The sequence below is a fragment of the Medicago sativa genome, chromosome 3, assembly GCF_051527215.1.
Source record: "Medicago sativa cultivar Bolivia chromosome 3, Bolivia_mono, whole genome shotgun sequence".
NCBI classification, from domain to species: domain Eukaryota; kingdom Viridiplantae; phylum Streptophyta; class Magnoliopsida; order Fabales; family Fabaceae; genus Medicago; species Medicago sativa.
In genome coordinates, this window is record NC_140751.1 from 77,395,851 (window position 1) to 77,418,726 (window position 22,876).

The following is a 22,876-nucleotide window of genomic DNA, read 5'->3' on the forward strand; positions in this document are numbered from 1 at the left end:
GCCAGCGGCTTAAACAAAAAGCCATTCTTGAACAAGTAAAAGAAAAAGTGTACTTATTTTACAAACTGTATGAAAGTCAAAACTGGAAGGAAACTCAATCTCAACCACAGCACAAAAATGGACCCCACATAAGATACGTTTTGGTCCTGTCTCATTATCAAATCAAACACTGTTAACGTTATTAATAAAAAAACAGTGACTTGAGAAGCGACAATTGCAGGTGGGATAATCCTCTGTCCTCGATTTTTTGCTTAAAAAAACAAACAAAATCACTCACATTTTGATCCTCCGTATCTCTCTCTCTCTTTCTCTTTCTCCTTTATATAACACTTTACCATTTTTCTTCTTCTTCAAAAAGCAATATCTTTTATTCTCATATCTTTCACTATATTTTTAGCATTTCTCTTTTCATCCATCAACAAACTTCTTCTTCATCGCTTTTCTGTGATGGCTACTGCTGGTGATGTTCTCAGGCAGAGTTTACCGGAAGTAAGTGGTGCTGGTGTTGGAGAGTTGCACGTTCTTGCAGTGGATGATAGTTTTGTTGATCGCAAAGTCATTGAAAGGTTGCTTAAATTCACTTCTTGCAAAGGTAATAAAGATGATAAATTTGATGACCCTTTTGAATTTTTTTATGTGTTTTTGGTTCATTTGGATTGGATTCTAATGTTTTTCGGAACTTTTTTTTTTTTTTTTTGCAGTTACTGTTGTTGAGAGTGGAACTAGAGCTTTACAGTATCTTGGTTTGGATGGTGACACGAGTTCCATTGGTTTTGATGTAAGCAAAGTTTCTAATTTTGGTTTAGAAATTTTCTTGTGTTTTTTTTTTTGAGGTATTTTCAGTTTTTGTGTTTGGTGCTTATGTTGTTGTTTTGATGAATATGGTTACAGGGTGTGAAGGTTAATATGATAATGACAGATTATTCTATGCCTGGGATGACAGGATATGAATTGCTCAAGAAGATTAAGGTGTGAATTCTTCTTGTTATGTTTTTGTTTTCTTAGAGATTAGAGATGTATGTATTGATGAAAGAGGAATAATCCTGATTAGATTAGATTAGATTGCAGTGTATGAAATTTTATTGATCTTGTTATTAATCTTTACTTATTTCTGTTAATTTCAGCAGGAATCATCTGTATTTAGAGAAATTCCAGTGGTGGTTATGTCCTCTGAGAACATCTTGACCCGAATTGATAGGTAAGATCTTGATCAGATTAACATCCTCTTTTGAATTAGTATTGTTTTAATCAAGCCTATTGTTTTTTAGCTGAGATTTTGAGCTTGATCTCTTGTTTTGATTAGTTATAGTTACATATTGGATGATGTTTGATGATTTGCCTATGCAATTCTTTTATTTTTTATCCTTTAGTTTTTGTATTAAAGACATGTATATTTTTGGTATTGAATCCCATCTAGACATGAAATCCATTTGTGAAATATGTATGGTATATGGGTGATTAGATCCCACACGTTTTTTCTTATTCTAGGTTGGTTCTAGCAATGCTTATTTTATTTTATAGATGTACATACTCAACCACCAAATCCAAAAATAGCCATGGTGGGTGATCATAATCATAATACTCAAATCATATTATGTGAATCACGAATCGTGTCAAAGATCTCAATATCTAATTAGGTTTAGGCTGGCACTGAATGTGGATTATAAGTGCAAATAATGCATTAAGCCTTCTTAATGATTGGCAATATGAAGTTTAACAGTTTTGTAGATCTAAAGCGAATCAATATTACCAATTTACCACCAAGGCTATGTTGTATTTTTGTTGTAATTGAGATCACTTTTAACCAAACAATAAATCCCTTTTCTCACCAACACATGGCCAAAATCCTTTCACTAAAATGATAGGTTAGCACAATCTTGCAAAATCTTTCTACTAATGGACAGAATCAATCCCTCAATAATATCACCATGTTAGAGTTAGACACATGGAGTGTGGCAGAACATGCTGCTCTTATCTTGCAATTGTAGCTATAATATAATAATAATTGAAGTGTGATGAAATCCATTTTCCTACAAGGACCCTGCTGGCATGACAACATTATTGTCAATATTATAATTGCCACACAATTATAGGTTTTATCAACAACTTCTATGATGCCTACTTTTATTCCTGAAATTATTGACAAACACCATTTTGTTATGTTGAACCTTCTCAGCCTTATAAGGGAATGTGCATGAGTAGTTTATTATAAATTATCTTATTCTTTACCTTGCAAATTTGATGATCCATGAATGGAAGTTTCTTACTTTCTTGCCTGTTTCATATTTATTGATCATTGATTTTTGTTCATTGACAGTTGCTTGGAAGAAGGAGCAGAGGAGTTTCTATTGAAACCTGTCAAGTTGGCAGATGTGAAACGCTTAACAGATTTCATAATGAGAGGTGAAGGAAAGAAAGTCGGAGGAAAAATATCTCAAAAAAGAAGTCGGTCAGATGATTGTATTTCATCTCTATCAACGGCTTGTTCAACATGTGATCTGTCGCCATTGTCACCGTCTGCAATGTCGTCAAAGAAATCCAGACTATAACCATTGATTCATTTAGCGGTGCCCTTTATGTCTCCATTTTTGCTGAACTAATGTTCATATTGCGATGTAATTTGAGTTTTTAATACTAAAAATTGCTGACAATGAGTATAGGATTAGGACTGATGAAGAGGATCTCTGAAATCACTTGCTTTGAAGCTAACATTTGCTGATTTTGCTATTGTAAAGAAAATTTATTAGAAATTAACTAAACCCTCCCATTTGGCAGGGTCTACTTCAAAATTTACTTTCACTTAACATTTAGAATGATGTTAAAGATTTGGACCCCCTATTTACAGTGTAATCTTCTTATTTTACTGTCTTTTTTGGTAATGAGTTTTGCTACAAGGCATTCTTATGTAACATTGATCATCCTAACTACAATTCCAATCTAAAATGAACGTTTGCCTAAGTTGTGGTAAAGAGCATCATCGATGAGACTGCAATTTTTTTTTTTTTTTTTAATGTAGGAATCGAATTTGGTATCCTAAAATAAACTTTTCTTTTATGTAGGAGTCAAATTTGGTATCCTTATATAATACTCACACACTGGACACCAACCACTTGCGTTAGACCATGGTGGAACCAAGTTACAAGTCTGCAACCAAGTCTAGGATTTTACAATTTGGGCCAAAGCAGGTTTCATTTGAAAAGGTCATGTTCAAATTAGTTTTTGATGCCAAATCAACCCACAAGGTTTGCCATCATGCTTACAGCGTAAATCATGCAACAATTATGAAGTCACAAATTGTCTAAAGTCAAACGAAATTGATAAAGTTTACTCCATTACTTAATATCATAATTCACACCGTTAACCGAGATAACTTACTATCAAAGAATGTTAATATATATGGTGATTGTATATATTGATTTATCACGTGGCAATGTTATGATCATGAACAGAAATCAACCTCAGGGGAGGTCAATGTCGAAGGATCTCCGGTGAAGGTGGTGGATGTCCTCTGTCGTGGTGGTTGTCCGATGGAAGGTACATGTAAAAACACTCTAATACCAAAATTAGTCGAGACTTAATATAGTAGACGAACAAACGAGTAGGAATGTGAGAGATTCTTTAATTAGGACAAGTCATGCTCTTTATATAGAAAGTAAGTGAGACCCATTAGACCTTATGTCTGTGGGCCATATTACAACAAGGTCACGTACTCATTCGGTCGGTCCATCATGACAATAATCGGCCCTTAGCTCAGCTGTTTTGCCAAACACAAAATAGTTGGTCCTTCCTCTTTATACTCACTTGGTTATCCCTTGCGTAGCATGCCCTTGGTCTTTTGGACATTATTAAAATTGAGTTTCTTTTTTCTTAATTTACACATTGAGAGTCATGTAAGAAGTGGAGAAAGTTCTTCGACAAATCTAATGAAATAGTAATACTGATATGAACGCCCCTACACTGAAAAGCTAATGGAATTTTCTATCATTTTATTTGATTGTGTTATTTGACGCAAATAAAACAGTTTAGTTAACGAAATTATGGAATGCTCCTTAATCATGCCAAACGGCAGCTTGCAAAACAAGTCCAAATTCAGTTATCCTTGGCTTTCATTGATAATTTAACTGTCCTATGTGAACCTTGTAAGACAAGAACATTAATATATTGCATCTACCAAAACAGAATAGGACAATAATATGAAAACAATATCTGCATTTCCAAACCATTTCCAGTAATTCTAACCAACCAAGCAATACCATCTGGTGTACAATAAATTAACGGTTTTATTTCATTACTAGTACTCTATATTAATATCAATAACATAATATAAAAATATGTAACTATCTTTTTGGTAATATAAAAAAATGAAATATTTTAAATAAAAAACCATCAACTCTTCAATACCGGTACTCTTGATGTTAACCATATATTATCCATTAATAAATAATCAAATATTCGATCACTTAAAAGCTTAAGAAGCCAACAACCTTTCCCCAACGCAATAGCTGGAGCAACATTGTCACCTCAGAAGTTACCATAGAGATGGCATATATATAGATAACAGATTATAGTAGCTTAAATTAACATTGATAGGACCATCATTTTTTATTTTTTAACATAAACGTCAATTATAGGCTAATTAACAAAACAAACAAATTTGCATTAAAAATTGAGACGGACGGCTCAACCATTACATCCACCATCAACAAATCAGAACATTTATTGAAATTGTTAAAACATTGTTTCATAAATTTTTGGTGAAGTTAAGGGTTTTTTTTTTTTTTTTGTTAAGATATTTATTTGATTTATTTCCATTTTTCTATACTAGTTCTTGGCTCTTTTCATTTTATGGTATGAACATAAGTCAAGTTTTCCAATTAGACCGATATTTTGGTCTGGTTTTTAATATAACCTCACCATCCAAAATTCAGTGACCCTTGTATCATTTCATTGGTCATAAATTTGGAATTCCAGTTTAAGGCCAATTAATTTGTGCTGCCACTCTCATCACATGGCACCAAAAGACAACTACCCCATTGAAATTGTCATCAACCATTGCTACTACATTAAAAAAAATAACATACACTAAATTAGTTATACTACTTTGGAGTAAATGTTATTTTTCACATCACCTTTATAATATCTTTTTTCTTTAATCATTTGAATATCTCCAACAAAAAATTTATTCATATCACTCTAAAACTTATCAATGTTAGCTTCTATTGCAATGGCTGTGGCAATCACAGCCATAGCTATGTTATTCATATCAGGAATTTTTCTTTACTTCTACCACAAATTTATTCTTGCTAGATACAAAAGTAGAAACAAAGTTATTACTAAAGGTACCTTTTTTCATGAGCCAGTACTGAACCATCATGAAGATATCAATAGATTTTGTGGTAATGTGAAAGGAAAAATTGTTGAAAAAAATGGTGTTGATGTTATTTATATGCTGGACAAAGAAAGTAGACAAATGATAACTAGATTTCCAAATTGTATGTACAATCCTAGTTATGAAGATCATGAAGAAGAAAAGATAATAGATGTATTGGTTCATAAGTCCAAAACATCCAATGAGATTCCATTTGCATGTGAATCTCCACTTCCACTTCCACCACTACAAAAAACTTCATCAATGAATCTTGAGAAGAACAAGATTCACACGAGTTATTACAATCAACCACTACCATCTCCACCTCCTTCTCCTCCTCCTCCTCCACCACCAGCTCCTCCACGAAAAGAAATCCCGAAGGCACCACCTCTTCCTCCAACCATGTACAGAGAAGGTGCAGCTGTAGCAGCACCTCCTGGTCCACCTCCACTACCAAAGTCTAGTGGCTTCATTTCATCCATGAAACCGCCACCAGCACCTAAAGGAAAAGCAAATATCAAAGAGGGTATAATAGGAGAGAGTTCAAGAGAGAAGGGTGGTGGCCAACCAAGGCTAAAGCCTCTACATTGGGATAAGGTTGTAGCTGATGTTGATCATTCAACTGTGTGGGATCAGATTAATGATGGATCTTTTCGGTAATGTTATCTTCCTTAATGTTAATTTTGACTAGCATCTGTTTTTCATCATTATATACATATTATCAACTTTATTGATATTTGCATTTGAGTCTCAAGTTGCCAATGTTCCAAAGTTGTGTAATGATTATATGTGATTGAACATTTTCATTGAGCTAGATTTTGAGTGCAGACTTCAAACACATTTAAATTGGTATCAATAGGTCTGTCATAAAAAAATCTAACTGAAGTATTAAACTGAACCAAACTATGACAGAGTTCACGAGCCAAACTGAACCAGTTCAATTCAATTCAGTTGGTGAACTTTCTGTCACAGTTTGGTTCTTTTGGGAGTTGTTCAGTTTTTGTTTCTTTTAGCAGTGCGAATATCAATGTATAATAGCATTTTGGTGTTCAATTCTAAAAGGTACAATTCAGTTTTCTGTAACTAGTTTGGATCGAAAACACAGAATCGGTGCACTAATTAAATCTTTGCACCTGTTCAGTTTGATTTTCCTTCTTGAATTATCGAACTATGAACAATCCTAGATATCAGACCTAGATTTGCAAGCAATGTGATAAACTAGGTCCACAGTATTGAAGTTACATTTGAGCATTACATTGCCAATGATCTTAAGCTGTGCCATGATTATAATTTATAACTCTGCTTAGATACTCTCATATGTCATATGAGTGAGATCTAAGGAAGAACATTTAACAAACTTCACAATTTCCAATTTCTGTTTTTACCTTTTACAGGTTTGATGATGAGCTCATGGAATCACTATTTGGATATTCAGCAGCCTATAAAGCCCAAGAAAGAAACAGGTCTCTCTCCACTATGAATAAGTCCAATTTCAGCACACCAACTCAAATATTCATCCTTGAGCCAAGAAAATCTCAAAATACTGCAATTGTGCTGAGATCACTAGCAATTTCTCGGCGCGAAATCTTGGAGGCAGTACTTGATGGTCAAGGACTCAATGTTGAGACACTTGAAAAACTCACTAAAATAGCTCCATCTCAAGAAGAAGCATCCAAAATAGTCCAATTCAGCGGCAACCCGAATAACCTTGCTGAAGCCGAGTCTTTCCTATACTACATCCTTAAAGCAGTTCCAACATCGTTCAACCGTTTGAAAGCAATGCTTTTCAGATCGAATTACGATAGTGAAATTCTTCGGCTTAAGGAACACTTACAAACACTTGACTTGGGTTGCAAGGAACTGAAAACCAGTAGTCTATTTTTGAAACTCCTTGAGGCAATTCTCAAAACTGGTAACAGAATGAATGCTGGAACTTCAAGAGGCAATGCACAAGGTTTCAACCTGAGTGCTCTAACAAAACTTTCTGATGTAAAAAGCACAAATGGTAAAACTAGTTTGCTTCATTTTGTAGTGGAACAAGTAGCTCATTCAGAAGGTAAAAGACAAGCTATCTATGAAAAACACAATGATGAAAGTGAAAAAGGTTATCTATTTCTTGGTTTATTAGTGTTAGGTGAACTAAGTGATGAGTTATCTGAAGCAAAAAAAGCAGCTAGCATCCACTATCATAGTTTCATCACTATGTGTTCCAATCTCATTTCTCATGTAACTGAAATTAGAGACATCATAACATGCTGTGGAAACACTGAGAAAGGTGGATTCTTCAATGAAATGAAAGAATTTCTAGAGTTATGTGAGGAGGAACTTAAGGTGGTGAAAGAGGAACAAGCAAGGATCATGGAACTTGTGAAGAAAACAAATGAGTACTATCTAGCAGGAGCACCTAAAGACAATATGCCTAATCCTTTTCATTTGTTTGTTATTGTAAAAGATTTTGTTGAAATGGTAGGTCAAGCTTGCATTGAACTAAAAAAGAAGGTAGAAAAGAAGAATGTAGGAGTGGAGTCTGCATCAACAACGCCACCTTTGTCTCCATCAAAGATAATGCCACTGAGATTCCGCAACCTTGATTTAAATTTTCTGTCCAATAAGTTAGAGTCTACATTTTCCAGCCAGTCAGAAGATGACTTCTGAAGCTGGATTTTGAATTTGTACCCCTTTGGTTTATGCATAAAATGGTCATTTTAGTTCCTTGTTTAATTATAGATCTGTTATGTAAAATTATAAACTTCCACAAACTTCAAGATGTACATAAATTATTAGTGTATTTTCCTACCATTTACGCACAATTCAGAAATACACACGAAGAACGAATGACACAATATTCACCATTAAAATTTTAAAGTCCAAGAATTCTTTTCTTTTCTTAAAAATATTTTAAATTAAACTGTTTATTTTATTTTCTGTTGTAGTTAGGTACTCCATCCATTCCTTTTTAATCGTTGCATTTGAAAAGGCAATGTGTGTGGAGAAAGTCTTCCATGAGCACAAACATTTGGGCGCCCGCGCACACACAAAAATATCTTAATGTGTGTGTATGAAGACCTGCTGCAAACATTCTTTTTGTTGTTATTTTTTGAGTTTTTCTATAACAAAACCTAGTTTTATTTTTTTACTTATACAAGCATAGGAACAAAATATTCCAAGAAAAACCTTCTAATGGTTTCTCTTTTGGCCCTCCACAAATGCGCAAACTGTTCCGAATGACATTTTTTGTGTTTTTAAAGGCTTCGAGAGATAACTTCCGAAAGTTGTTTTTCAAGATAAAGAGCAAATAGGGCCAAAAGAGCATCCATCAAATCTTCCAGACGATTGCTTTTCTGACATTTGATATGTCTTAGCAACACAAGTAAAAGACCAAAAAACCCAATGACAATTAACTGCCGTTGGGTTTCTAGTTATAATCCAACGGTAGTTAACTACCGCTGGGGGGTATTTTAGTAATTCACTTGTGTTATTAGGAACTTCTGAATGTCAAAAAAACAATTCTCAATCTTCCATGGAATCAGGTCCAATCAGAAAGTGTCCAAATATAGGTTTCAACCTCACAGCCCACAAACCCAATAGCATGCCACTGCAGACACTTAGCATCATTTTCTTATGAGAGTTACTTTTCCCACCCTATGTCTTTCCTCGCGCGCCCTATTTTTTTCCCAAAATACCCCTAATCCGGATTATATAATCCGAACTGAATCCGGAAAATATAATCCAGATCCATTAGTGTATTTTTGCAATCCATTCACCTTGATGGATGATGATACCAGTTATTAAAATATGGGTCCGGATTATATAATCCGAAAATGTTAGAGAGATTCCGGAATATATAATCCGAAACATGTAAATCACCCCGTTGAAAGTCAACAAAAAGGGGTGGTGAACGACAGTTCTAGATTATATAATCCGGAATGCATCAGTACAGAGGCAGAAGCCATCTGTTTTGGCTGAGCCTCTGTTTTAGAGCAGATTCAGTCAATGTTTTTGCCCTTTGACCATACGCAAACCAGAAATCAAATTATAACATCAAAATTAACAACATAATAAAATTTTTAAACTTTAATATAACATAATTATCCAAATGGTACATAACATAATTATCCAAAATATTCAAACATTAAAATTACATAAAATAGTATCAGTCCCTAATAACTACACCTCTACTACCACCCCTGCCACCACCTCTGCCACCACCTCTGCCACCACCCCTGCCACCCTCAGTAGCTTTCCGACGACGGTAAACTTTTGCATCATGCACCTCTCTCAACGCATCCTCCAAATGCTGCCATTCCTCACTTCCTTTCGGCACCATACCGCTTCTCATCACAACATAGATGTGGTATCTGATGCGGGTCATCCTTCCGCTAAGCTGTAAGTACGCAAGGTCTCCATCATCTTGAGCAGCTCGGGCATCAAGGACCTCACGCTCTGGTGGTTGTGGCACCGGTACCGGCATGTCTGGAAGAATCATGCGTGGATGAGACACCTGGTAAAACCACTCGATGTATCCATGTTCTACCTCCACACCATGAACTGCAATCTGTCCTAACTCCTGAGGTGTCAGCGTATAATCAAGGACACGCTGAAAGCGGTTTGTGATCTCCGCCAAGTTAACATCAACAGGTGCACTCTGAACGGGATGTCTCGTTATGGTCTGAACCCACCCAAACTGGCGAAGCACCCTCTCCGGCAGATATCTCACCATGCGGTCTCCGCATCTCAGCCATCCAGAGTAAAGGCTGACCCGCTCAAACGGACATGCCTGACGGTGTGCAGCATATGGGGCCATGACAACCCTCGTCAAATCCAGCGCATCTAGATAGTTCATGTAGTTGTCCACCGTGCCTAAACCATGCAGTGGCACAAAAAGCATTGCGCGTGGATACAAATTCTCCACATATCCGTCCCAGACATCCTTGCTTCCCATACCTATGAAGTGATGAAACACCCAAGCCTGCACCAAAGACAACCACATATAAATATACAAACCATATACACTTAAATTAAAAAAAATAAAACATAGTTCTTAATTTATACCTACAACAAACTCAGGTATCCTGCCACCTGACTGGTGTTCCAACGTGCAGCATTGTTGAGCTCCTTATACAACTGAGTTAGTGCCGCAGCTCCCCATGAAAAATTAGCACAAATATCAAGGTCTCTGAAGTACTTCAGGTAGACAACATGGACATTCCACTTGCTTTTGTCACTGAAGATCGTGATGCCCACCAAGTACAGCAAATATATGCGGACAACCTGGTCACGCAACCTCTCCACCTCCTCAGTCACACCATACTCCTCCGCCAAATCCCTCTGCTCCTTCAACCGCTCCTTGAATATCCTCTTCAAGTAGTTAAATCTGCAATGTGCACCTTTGGTCTTCTCGACCTCATTGAGTGCATCACCCAAATCAGACCCCAAGTACTCCACCATCCATTCCACCGCCTCGTCCCGTGTTATGGACCCGTGGGACAGGAGCATGCCATCAATGGGGATATGCGGCAAAGAGGCCAAATCATCAAGTGTGACTGTCATCTCCCCAAACGGAAGGTGGAAGCTGGAAGTCTCCTCGTGCCACCTCTCCACGAACGCACAAATCAGCCCATGATCAATAATCATGTAGCTCGTATCCTGGAGCCAACCAAGGCCTGTGCGACGCAATCTGCTCTCCCACCACCGTGCAGCCATGATAGGTCTAGTGTCATCATCATGCATCGCCTCTATCTTCTTTCCGTTGTTGATGCATTTTAATTTTCCACGCCACTGCAAATATTTAAAATTAATAAAGTGAGTTTAAACGCATGGCTTCACAAACATATTTAACAATAAATAAACCAGTCAGATATAAACAGTACATAACCAAGCAGTTTCAGATATAAAGTGAGCTTCATATATAAAGTGAGTTAAACAGTACATACCACGCCATCAGCCGCCTTCCTGGCCACGTGCACATGGTACCTCCACAGCAGGTCAGTCTGGTGTGGGCCACCGGGATAGTCATCTAGTGGCTCAGGGTCCACCACCTTCTCCTTTTTCTTTCGCCTTTGCTGTGGCTCGGCATCTTCCATGTCCTCGTCCATACCCTGCAGCTCCTCCTCAAGCTCTTGCTCCTCCGTATGCTGCAAATCCACATCAGTCTGCTCCTCCTCCATGGGCATATACTGTTGCTGCTCCGGCTGATCCTCGACATCAGGCTCGACATCAGCACGGCGTCCTCTAGCACCCCGACGCCTCGGAGGAACAACACCTTCAGCCTCCATCTGTTCCCTATGCGCTCTCCTACGGGAAGCATGCCCTGCCTCCCTTACGCGTTGAGTATTAGACGTTGAACCTTCTGTAACATTTAAATTAGGGTAATCAAACATCACAATCAAACAGCACAAAACAGAAGCAAAACAACATTCTGGGTTTGTCCGGATTTCGTAATCCGGATGAGCAACAACCTACTCTGGAAAACAAAATCCGGATTGCATTCGAACAGAATTCAAAAAAAAAAACGAACTAATTGAACTTGCATGTGTATAGAAATCGAACTTACCTTCCATGATGTTTGTCAAGGGTTGAAATGCGGTGCTTTTGAGCAAGAAAATTCCAAATTTGGACAAGATTTGTGGTGTTCGGAATTTGAGATAATGTAGAGAGAGAGAGAGAGAGAGAGAGAGAGAGAGAGAGAGAGAGAGAGAATGGGAAAGTGAAAATGTAAAATTGTAAAAATGGGAGGTGAAGTTGCTTTTATACTTCGCAATTGTCCGGATTATATAATCCGGAATTTCATAGATTTTCCGGAATATATAATCCGGAGGGCATGTTGGTAATTTGCATAGAGCGCGCGAGGAGGTCATAGGGTGGGAAAAGTAATTCTCTTTTCTTATTCATTTACAACAACTATTATTGTACGGTCTCCATTTAATTGGCCAACTGGCCAACCAGGTTCAAGTTTTTAAGTCAAGCAGATCAAAGTCTTCCTAAACAATATGATAAAAAAAGCATATGTCTTCAACTTGGTGAGCACATAAACATTGACCATACTTTCCACAGACCAAAGAAAAAACAAGGAGTTAAGAAGCAAGCAAAGAAGAAGAACTGAAACGCACACACACACACACATGGCTTCATCAAGAGGTGGTAGTAAGATCAAAGAATTGAGTGCAGAGAGAATTGACAAGTCATTTGATGCGTCCTTGAAGGCTCACAAGAAACCAGAGAGACACTACCTTCTAGAAAAGAATCCTTCAGAAGTTATCATCAGCTTTCCAGCATCAGGTGCTTTCAAAGATTGGTATTCCAAAACAACTTTTGGTGAAACTGAGATAGATCTTAAACTATTTCGTTCACTTAAAAGCATTGGTAACAATGAAGCTGCTAAGGTTAATCAATTTTTTCTCCAAAGATTCAAAGATATTTTGGCAAAGTCATCACTTGAAGATGAGGTATTATATATGTCAAAATAGAAACCTCTATCTTAGCATGTGTATCTAGTTATGCAAACTTCATTTTTCAGTTTTCTTTCCTTTTATAGCATCTATACTTAACTACCCTATCCTTAATGCTAAAAATGAACCAAAACAACTCAATATTAGTTTTAACATTAGAGACTCAATTAGGCAATTTATTTGTCCAACTTGGTACATGAATCAAATGAGCAAAACTTAACCTAAGTTGAAAATTAATTTTGTTAATTATATGTTTAAATATCGTTTTAATTCGTATAAAATTTACATATTTTGTTTTTATTCTCTATACCTACTTTTTAGTTCCTGCAAGTTACAAAGTTGCATGTTTTTAGTCCCTCTTTAAGGACCAAAAGTATGTCAATGTCATGTATAATTTGTTGGGAGTGAAAAGTGGGTATAGGGACTAATAGTAAAATTATAGATAACTATAGAGATTAAAAACATATTTAATAACTCAGGTTAAGTATAAGTAGATTCGTTTGATTCATGAATATGTTAGAACTATTTCAGTGACACTATCAAATATCACATGGATTTGTTAAAAAGGTTATAAATGATACTTTCTTTATCTAAAGAGAACATATATTTCAATGAATATGTAGGTGGATAGGGCAATGAAGAAGAAGAAGCAGATAGTGTTTGCAGGACACTCGTCTGGTGGTCCAGTGGCTATTCTGGCAACACTTTGGGCCTTAGAAAACTTTCCAACTCCAAAATCTTCCGATCGTATCCCTCCCATCTGCATTACTTTTGGTTCTCCTTTAGTTGGAAATCACATATTTTCTCATGCTACAAGGAGAGAAAATTGGGCTAACCACTTCTTCCATTTTGTGATGAGATATGACATAGTGCCAAGAATCCTCCTAGCTCCTCTATCTTCTTTCGACCAAAAATTTGAAACAGTTGCACAGCTCATAGATCCCAAAAGCAAATCATTCATGAGCGAATCGAGTCTTGGAAGAATCGCTTCAACTTCAGATTTCTACTTTGAAGTAATGTCAAATGCTGCAACTGTCACAAGACATGCTGCTTGTAGGCTAATGGGAACAACAGAAGCAACACTTGAAACTATTGCAAATTTTGTTCCTTTGAGTCCTTATAGACCCTTTGGAACTTACATTTTCTGCACTACAAGTGGCGATGAAGGAAAGCAAATTGTCATAAAAAACCCTGATGCAATTCTGCAGGTCATGTATTTCTGTGCTCAGTTAAGCTCTGAAGAAGAAGCTGAGGAAGTTCCCCTTAAAAGCCTGCGACAACATTTTGAACTGGTAAAAAACTTTGGAAAGCAGAATGTTGTGTACTTAGACCAACTGGAAAATCTTCCTTTGTCTGAGCATACTACTTCAGGTGGCAACATTGCAGCCATTAACATAGCCTTAAATGACCTTGGCCTGGTATGCAACCTTTATCCTTCCCTATTTTTGTCGATTTTAAAGTCAAAACAGTTTTAAACTTGCATTCAATCTTATATATTTGTGATGTCCTTTTACTTTATATACTCATATATGTTTAAATAGACACTGATACCATATTAGTGACATATCTGATTTATTGATAACTCGATCAATTGATCAATAAAGAAAACAATAGACTCTAATAATGAATATGATAAAGATAACTAACCTTATGTCTAATAAATTACTACATAATCAGATATAATTGTATACTCATATATGTTTAAATAGACACTGATACCATATTAGTGACATATCTGATTTATTGATAACTCGATCAATTGATCAATAAAGAAAACAATAGACTCTAATAATGAATATGATAAAGATAACTAACCTTATGTCTAATAAATTACTACATAATCAGATATAATTGAATGGATGCATAAAACTATTTTACACTGTCTCTATATGTCTATTAAACTCATTTTTCTCCTATCATACATAATACATGAGAAAACAAACATTGAAAAATATGTTATTGTACCATGCTGTTATATGCATTACACACCTTGGTGGAAATGAAACTATGTATTTATATCTTAACCATTGAACATGAAAAAATAGCATGAAGAGTCTGATATTTATGAGATAATGAATTGATTGTAAATAATTTTAGAGTACAAGAGCAAGACTATGCATTCAAGCAGCTGCAGCATTAGAGGAACGGAAAACGAACAACGAGAAAAGTATGCTACAAAAGATAGCCGCTGTGGAGGATAGGATGAAAGCACTGGACAGTTACAGAGAAACGCGGGGACATCAGAAAAAAGGTTATTACGATGCATTCAAGGATCAATTAGACCCGGAAGATTTCCAAGCAAATGTACAGAGGCTAGAACTTGCAGGAGTATGGGATGAGATAATCGAAAAGCTGTTAAACTATGAACTTCCAGAAGACTTAGAAGGGAACGAAGATTGGATTAAGATAGGAACGAAGTTTAGAAGACTAGTTGAGCCTTTGGATATTGCTAATTACTATAGACATTCAAGGAACCGTGATGGACGTGTTTATATGGCTAAAGGAGGAAGGCCAAAAAGGTATAGGTATACACAAAGATGGTTGGAACATTATGAGAAGAGGGATGAAGGTGGTTACTCAGAATCATGTTTATGGGCTGAAGTGGAGGATCTTTGTCATGATCCTGACAAGCCTTTTGATGATGTTAAGGAAAAGGTTGAGGCATTGGAGGAATTTATAAGCAAGTGGCATGAGAAAGATGAGGCTGATAAGGATGTGTTTAAGGATGTGTTTTTAGTGGATTCTACGTTTGTTAAGTGGTGGAAAAAATTACCAACAGACCATAAAGAACAATCATGCATTAGAAGTCTTGTTGAAGTGTGACACAGGTGCTGCTTATCCACTGGATTAATGCAGTTATAAATTATACTAATATAGTACTTTGGATTTTTAAGTGTGAGCTATAGTTCAGTTGGATCATGCACTTTGTTTGGTTATGTAATAAGGATGATTTTCTTTCCTATATTGTGTAATAAATGTGAGCTATATCTTGTTTGTGAGGAAAAAACAAAGTAAATTCGATCTCTATACAGTCTCAGTTTTTTAATAGGCAAATGTTAGCATATTGTTATTTAGAAGTCAAACTAGCCTATCAATATTGACATAGGAGATAATAGAACTTGTGATTTTGACACGAATACACTCCAAAATACAAACCAACACCACTCCAAATGTTAGTATATATTATTAAGGAGGAAGGGAAAATGTTGACACCTGGAATGGAATGCTGGACCTCCTTCTTAAACTCTTTCAACTTCCTAGCCATTTAATGACTATCTCAGTTTCATGTTGAGTTTTTTCCTTTGGTGGTGAGTTTCATATGCAGCAATGATGATAAGTTTATTTTTTTTATAATGATTAAGAAAAAGAATTAATAATTTAATGGACTCGACAATTTAATTACATTGTTATCTTCCTTAACTTTTGGAATTCAATCATTGTCAAATAAATAGTACTCCCTCCGTTTCAAAATATAAACAAAATTCTCCCTCTGTTTCAAAATATAAGCAAAATTCATTTTTTAGGTTCATTCATTTAATGATGTATGTGGTCCATATTATGAACCACATACATCATTAAATGAATGAACTTAAAAAGTAAATTTTGCTTATATTTTGAAACGGAGGGAGTAGGATAAAGTAGCTTTGCTTGTGAGTGGTAGAAATATTACTTTTTTTTTAAAAGAAGATAGAAATATTAAATATTACTTATGTTGAGAACAAAATTAGAATGAAAAATTAACACTTTATTGCAAAATACTTATTATTTTTTTAAAAATAATTCAACGTACCACTCAATTTTTAAATTATTGCTATCATGAATTTAGCCTTTAAACCAATAAAAACAACTAAAATATCTCTAAACTATATTCTTGTTAATGAATCTGATTCTAAATCATTAATCGAGAGAGACCAAATTGATATGAGAAATGATATTTGAACATCTATTTGGTGACAATTTTTGTGACAATTTTCTCTCTCATACTCTCATTATTTTTTACTTTATCCCTCTATTATTATAGATTCCATGTCAATACTATTTTTTCTTTGTAAATTATGGTTGTCAAATAAGTTGTCACCAGATTGGTTGTTCAAACAAGACTATGATAGACTAGAGTATAGTTTTTAGATGAGTGGGATTTCTCACACAACTTTCATCAAACACCTAGCGGTCGCTAACCCAACGTGTCAATCTACCAACTAACCACGTGTTCTTCAACTCATTTCGTAAACCCAAAACACCATCACTATATTCTTCATCATCTTCTTCTTCTTCGCAATCGCAACATTACTATTACTCTTCTCAAAATCCCAAAAAACGAAAACCTTACAGCCATGAATCGTGCATTATCATCATTCTCCAAACACTTTACCAGAACAATTCACCAAACCAAACTCCAAACCTCCGGTCCCGTCGCTTCCCTCATAAAATCCCGCTCTGTCATTCGATTCCGAGGACCCGACACAGTTAAATTCCTTCAAGGCCTCTTAACCAACGATATACGCAAATTCAGCGAATCTCCCGGCGATAAAACTGCGAATTTTCCTACACCTAATGTTCCCGCCATTTCGATTCCACCTATCTATGCGGCGTTGTTAACACCTCAAGGTAGATTTCTTTATGACCTCTTTCTCTATAAACCGCCGAGTAAAGATACTAAGCTTGATAGCACTGGAACTGGACCTGCTTCGGAACCGAATGAGCCTTTTGAATTATTTGCTGATGTTGATGCTTCTGTTTTGGATGAGGTGTTGGCAACTTTCACCAAGTGAGCTTCATTTGTTTATCTGTTCTGTGTCATTATTTGCATTTGTATTTGTTTTTAGCAATTACCAATTAGATAGTGGATAGTTAGAGATCATTGGTATCATATACCTGAACTTACAATAGTTTCATTACTTTCATTCAGCTTAAACTAGTCTACTCTAGCCCCTATTTGGACAAGCAACTTTCTATAAGTGCTTATCTATAAGCTATAAGTTATTTTCTTGAGCGATCTTGGAGAAACTTCGACAATAATCGAAAAACAGCTTATATCGCATGTTAATTAATTTAAGGAGGTGATAAGTGATAACAAGATGCAGAGCTAAAACAAAATTTTCTGATTAGGATTTTTTTATTTTGATAGAATTAGTATTAGTAATAGAAGGTAGATTGATAAATAGGGTAATTGATAAGAAAGGTAGATTAATAAATAGATTGGAGGGACGAGGGACGAAGAAAATACACTGGGTGAATGGGAGGAAAGTGTGTTGTCCAAAATAGGACGGAGGATTAGGTGTCCGAGATATACTGCTGGGAAATCTTAATCTCTTTGCCAAATGGAGGTGGAGCTTGCTAGTGAGGGAGCAGGTGCAATGGAAGGAGGTATTGGAGGCAAAATTCTTTGTAGTGGAGAGATATTGTATCATTGGGTGGAGGGAGTTTTCAAAATCTGAACTGGTTTCAAAGTGGGGAACGGTGTGGTGACGTCTTTCAGGTTGGATAAGTGGATTGGGGAGACTCCTCACTGTCAGAGTTTTCTGCGTCTGTTTTCAATGTCTACTCAGGGTAATCATAGCATCACGGATATGGGAGTTTCGGAAGAGGGAGGATGGCGATGGGTGTTTCTTTGGCTCAGGCGGATGTTTGTTTGGGAGGAAGAGATGCTCCATAACCATATGGTGCAGTTAGGCACAATGTCACTGATGGATTCGGAAGATATGTGGAGATGGGTTCTTGAGTCTGAAGGAAAGTTCACGGCTAAGTCTACTTATGAATTTGTCTCTGCTCTCAACGGTCCTAGAACAATCTTGCATCAGGTTGAATAGCTGGCTTTTAAAGGTGTTTAGGGGAGCCCCACCCGGCACCTTCTTGTGAATCTCAGAAGAAGGGAAATCAATTTAGAAGGGGATAAAGACCGGTGTTCTTTGTGTGATGGGTCAGTAGAGTCGGTGTTACATTGTGATGTGGAGAGGGGAATTTGGCAGCATGTTTTAGATGGCTGGGGTTGGTGATTGTTTTTCCTCTCAATTTATTTACTCTCTGTGCCTTAATGGTTGAATCATGCTCTGATAAAGTGGCAAGGAGAGGTATGATTTTGGTTTGGCATACTACGGTGTGGATGTTGGGGAGTATTAGGAATGGTAAAAAAAATTATAATCGGTCGTGCTTGCTGGAAGAAGTGGTCGATAGGATTAAAGAGGTATCTTGGAGGTGGTTCCTTAGTAGGATGGCTAAGAATGGTGTTGGAATCATGTGCTTTGCTAGTTTGCTTCTACCACAGTGTCATAAGCAGAGTAGAGGGGGTGCTGCAAAGAAGTAGGGCAGATTTTTCTTTTTTCTATCCTGGGATAGAGAGGTGGACTGCAGTGTTGAATCTTCTTCACAGGGTTCAGTGTGATCTGTGTTGAGGTGCACTGCGTGTGTGGCAGTGCAGTGGTTTGTGCTTGTTACTGTTGTGTGCACTGGTGTTTATTCAGTTGGTTAGGCAAGTAGTGTGGGTTGTCCTGCTTTTTGGTCACGGTTTCTGGTGTTTCTGTTAGTTGGTGTCCCCTTTAGTTTTTCCCATTGCTCTTTGTGCCCTTCTTGTCTATATATGAAATTAGCAGTTCAAAATTAAAAAATAAAATAAAATAAATTGATTGATATATTATGATTATTTCCTTAGCATTGTAGGCAGCACCTTACGTTACTTTTACTGCTTTTTGTTTCTTATTTCTGAGATTTAGTCGTGGAGACCCTGAAGTTATTAGTGCTGCAGATACCGGCTGAGGTCGAAGGTTGAGATTGATAATGTTGCTAGTGAATTCTCGTGTTGGCAGCGTTATGGTTCTGGGCTTTCTGAGAATTCCTCGGATGTAGAAGAACCGGAAGCAGCCTCGGTTGGGTGGGGAGCTGGTGAGGATGGTGCTGCAATGTCATCTTCTCATGGTGGTAATCTTGGCTGGCAATGGTTTAAGGATCCCAGATTGGCCTGTCTTGGCTTCAGAGGGATCTTCCCATCAAATATCATTCGTTAGTATCAACCCCTTTGCTCATTTTAGGTTTTTTTTTTTGTATGCAATCTTTTATAGATATATGGTCTTAATTTGGTCTTAATGATTCCTTTGTGTTTCAGCACCTCTAATTGAGGCTGACAAAGAGACTGATGAACAGAATTACCTCATGTGGAGAATAGAGAATGGAGTAGCAGAAGGATCAACCGAGATTCCAAAAGGTTCATAATCCTTCCTTCTAACAAACTCCTTAGAAGAAGAGTGAATACTTCTGAGTCTGACAATCTTGATTAATTGATCATGTTCAGGTGAAGCAATGCCACTTGAGTATAATTTTGTAGGCCTTAATGCAATCAGCTTTGACAAAGGATGCTATGTGGGACAAGAACTCATAGCTCGTACACACCACCGAGGGGTGATTCGAAAGCGTATAGTTCCTCTAAGGTTTCAAGATAATGATGGGAAAGGTAATTAGTAGTTTGTCTTCTTTAGTATTAACTATTATGATATCCATTGCTTGACTTAATATAATGGTAAATGAACTCTGAGCCTTTGTCTTCCTGCTAATCCAGAAATCATAAGCAAGGTCAGTCCTGGCTCAGAAGTAATAAACACAGCATCTGGGAAAAAAGTTGGTTTAGTGACTACTGCCCTAGGATGTCGTGGGATGGGACTATTGCGGCTGGAGGAAGCTCTAAAGGGATCCACTTCCTTGTCTATTCAAGGACAAGAGGATGTTGAGGTTGTTGCTAGTAAACCAGATTGGTGGCCTTCTGATTGGCTTCAAGATCTTCAACAGCACACTGCGTTTGCATAAATGTCATTCAAAAGACAAGTATCTTTGAACAATTTGGTGGATGAGGAAACTATGACAGCAACAGTTGTGGATTTTCTTGCTGAGTGAGCTATGGAAATGGCAGTTAGCCGTATTTCCTCCTTAGAAACCTTAATGCAGAACAAATTTTGTTTTGGTTAGGAAAGATTCGGTATAATTTAATTATAACTTTGTACAAAACCCTCGTAGTAGTATATGTATCATTTTACTTGATGAGTGTTATAAGATGGGAAAATAGTATTAGTGTAAACTTACTTGATGCCACAGAGAGACCATATGTATCTGGTCAGGTGATAACATTGTGAATTTTGAAATGCTAATGTAAGCAAGAATAACCTCTGCAGTCTTTGAAAAAATCTGCATTATTTCATGAGCACTTCTAGATATACTTTATATTCTCGAGCACAATGCTTTAGAAAGAAATACATTCAACGGAATTTTAATCAAAATTATGCAGTTAAGCTGCAAATAAAATCACAATTTTGAAGTTTCTCGATCGAATTGTTTGGCAAAATTTACTGTGCATAACTTTACTATGTGAATGGTATATGGAATTTCTGTTATGTGATTGATGTCAGGGTGATGTAGATTGTATAACCATTAATCCTTCCTAATTTTAGACCTGTTAAAGTGTTGGATACTTGAATGTCTTAGTGCTTCACTTCTTACTGGCAAAGGAAAATGATGCATTCTTGAATGTCTTAGTGCTTCACTTCTTACTGACATATGAAAATGATGCATTCGAAGTATCAATGATATCAGTTTCTATTCAAGCTGCTGTTGTGTTGATGCTACTTTCCCAGCTATTGATACGGGTGATTTGTTTGGATGACATTAGTTATTAATGATATGTTCTAGTAGTGCTTATTTTTCCATGTGCAAAATTTGCACCATTCTCAGTTACTGTGCTGCGGCTGGTACTAATCATATGCAAATTGCAATAACAAAGTGTATTGCTGGCCAAAACAGAATCAAGTTGCAATAACAAAGTTGGTGTATTGCTGGCTAAAACAGAATCGCTATCAGAATTGGTCAATGCAATTGCAAGAGCTAGAACATTTCCACCCAAGCTCATTGCCGTTCTCTTGGAAATTCTACCACCGTCTCTTCTCAAAGAGTAATTTTTTATTTTTGTTCCAAACATTATTGAAAGCCACCAAAATGGGTAAGCACTCTCCGGTTTCACAGTGTCTTTCACTGATGGGGTTGTGACAACATCAGCTAGGCTTGTGAATGACTTAGACATGCCACTGTAAATATTTGAGATACCTCCTAATAATGATCTGACAATATTCATCCATGAGTTACAAACTGCCCTTCCCTCCTTTTATAACATAATAGTCCCTAAAATCCAGGAAAGTGCTAGCTAACTCTCATTCTTTATGTTTCTACAATCTTCTAGAAGGTTCCTTGCCTAGGTGTCTTATCAGTTTTACTGCTAAATATATAGTAAAATGAGCATACTTTGCTATAGTTATTGAATACATGCTGAGTATCAGTTCAGGCCGAAATTTGTTCTTCTACAAGAGTTAGATCCTAAATACAAGAGAGGCAAAATAGCGAATAAAGCGCAGCATTTGCTCGAGGTGCGGGAGAGGAGATTCTTCTTGGACAGCATTGCAAAGAAAACTAACTCAGATATTGATGAGCCAAAATGCAGGGTCTATATGTGTTGTGAAAAATCATGAGTAGTTTCATCGATGTTTATGACAATGGAAATTCTTCTAATACTCTTCCTGGTTTACAAATATATACACTGCTCATGAATACATCCGATGAACAGCATGAGATTTTGCAGAAACTGCAAAAGAAAATAGCTGAGTGTATTTGTTACCCTCAAGCCGACCCTACTTAGTGGAAAATGGCTTGGTTGTTGTTGTTGAATTGGTTACCCTCTTGAGGTTGATCTTTTGATAACACTCGGACCGACACATCCATGGTTGATCAAAGCAGAAGCAGCACGTGCAGCTAAGTTTTTCGCCAAAAAAAGAATTGAAGAGATTGGAAGGATGCAAATTTGATTTGAGAAAAGGTTCGAAAGTAAGATTTGTTCTGAGGCTAATCGTGCACGTGTGGTGAAAAATGAAAAGGTTCTTATCTTTTCCACAACCTTGCATTGCACCTGTGAGGTTTTTATAGTTATTTGAAAAGTATTTTCATTGGCAAAATGGCGAAGAGATTCTGTTACTAACTGCGAACTAGATTTGTTTGAAAGAGGGGAAGTGATAGATAAATTTGAAGATCATTG

At 36.6% G+C, this 22,876-nt stretch overlaps 4 protein-coding genes across 5 annotated transcripts; all 4 read left to right on the forward strand.

Moving 5' to 3' along the window:
• Positions 1-173: 173 nt before the first annotated feature.
• On the forward strand, positions 174-2,789 carry LOC146940415 (two-component response regulator ARR5-like). 2 transcript variants are annotated; one of them, XM_085754117.1, is made up of 5 exons: positions 174-592; positions 702-778; positions 892-969; positions 1,128-1,198; positions 2,318-2,789. In XM_085754117.1, exons 1-5 carry the CDS (start codon positions 448-450, stop codon positions 2,547-2,549), a joined length of 603 nt encoding a protein of 200 aa, XP_085610243.1. In that variant the 5' UTR covers positions 174-447; the 3' UTR covers positions 2,550-2,789. The 2 variants fall into 2 exon arrangements, with proteins under 2 accessions (XP_085610243.1, XP_085610242.1); XM_085754116.1 differs by having other exon boundaries at positions 213-592; positions 1,125-1,198.
• A 1,790-nt stretch (positions 2,790-4,579) lies between these two features.
• On the forward strand, positions 4,580-8,164 carry LOC146940416 (formin-like protein 4). The gene is made up of 2 exons (XM_085754115.1): positions 4,580-6,024; positions 6,763-8,164. Exons 1-2 carry the CDS (start codon positions 5,207-5,209, stop codon positions 8,021-8,023), a joined length of 2,079 nt encoding a protein of 692 aa, XP_085610241.1. The 5' UTR covers positions 4,580-5,206; the 3' UTR covers positions 8,024-8,164.
• Positions 8,165-12,393: 4,229 nt separating this feature from the next.
• On the forward strand, positions 12,394-15,827 carry LOC146940417 (protein EDS1-like). The gene is made up of 3 exons (XM_085754119.1): positions 12,394-12,813; positions 13,440-14,234; positions 14,914-15,827. Exons 1-3 carry the CDS (start codon positions 12,490-12,492, stop codon positions 15,637-15,639), a joined length of 1,845 nt encoding a protein of 614 aa, XP_085610245.1. The 5' UTR covers positions 12,394-12,489; the 3' UTR covers positions 15,640-15,827.
• Positions 15,828-17,073: 1,246 nt separating this feature from the next.
• Positions 17,074-20,878, forward strand: LOC146940418 (Glycine cleavage T-protein family). The gene is made up of 5 exons (XM_085754120.1): positions 17,074-17,584; positions 19,559-19,812; positions 19,916-20,014; positions 20,102-20,260; positions 20,366-20,878. Exons 1-5 carry the CDS (start codon positions 17,151-17,153, stop codon positions 20,608-20,610), a joined length of 1,191 nt encoding a protein of 396 aa, XP_085610246.1. The 5' UTR covers positions 17,074-17,150; the 3' UTR covers positions 20,611-20,878.
• Positions 20,879-22,876: the final 1,998 nt, after the last annotated feature.

Bases quoted from the DNA above. Each gene is read 5' to 3' on its own strand.
- LOC146940415 (XM_085754116.1), top strand. From the start codon at position 448: ATGGCTACTGCTGGTGATGTTCTCAGGCAGAGTTTACCGGAAGTAAGT. The intron at 593-701 runs GTAATAAAGATG...TTTTTTTTGCAG, and splicing joins TAAATTCACTTCTTGCAAAG to TTACTGTTGTTGAGAGTGGA. The intron at 970-1,124 runs GTGTGAATTCTT...TGTTAATTTCAG, and splicing joins AATTGCTCAAGAAGATTAAG to CAGGAATCATCTGTATTTAG.
- LOC146940416 (XM_085754115.1), top strand. From the start codon at position 5,207: ATGTTAGCTTCTATTGCAATGGCTGTGGCAATCACAGCCATAGCTATG. The intron at 6,025-6,762 runs GTAATGTTATCT...TACCTTTTACAG, and splicing joins ATTAATGATGGATCTTTTCG to GTTTGATGATGAGCTCATGG.
- LOC146940417 (XM_085754119.1), top strand. From the start codon at position 12,490: ATGGCTTCATCAAGAGGTGGTAGTAAGATCAAAGAATTGAGTGCAGAG. The intron at 12,814-13,439 runs GTATTATATATG...ATGAATATGTAG, and splicing joins AGTCATCACTTGAAGATGAG to GTGGATAGGGCAATGAAGAA. The intron at 14,235-14,913 runs GTATGCAACCTT...AAATAATTTTAG, and splicing joins CCTTAAATGACCTTGGCCTG to AGTACAAGAGCAAGACTATG.
- LOC146940418 (XM_085754120.1), top strand. From the start codon at position 17,151: ATGAATCGTGCATTATCATCATTCTCCAAACACTTTACCAGAACAATT. The intron at 17,585-19,558 runs GTGAGCTTCATT...TTAGTGCTGCAG, and splicing joins GTGTTGGCAACTTTCACCAA to ATACCGGCTGAGGTCGAAGG. The intron at 20,261-20,365 runs GTAATTAGTAGT...CTGCTAATCCAG, and splicing joins TCAAGATAATGATGGGAAAG to AAATCATAAGCAAGGTCAGT.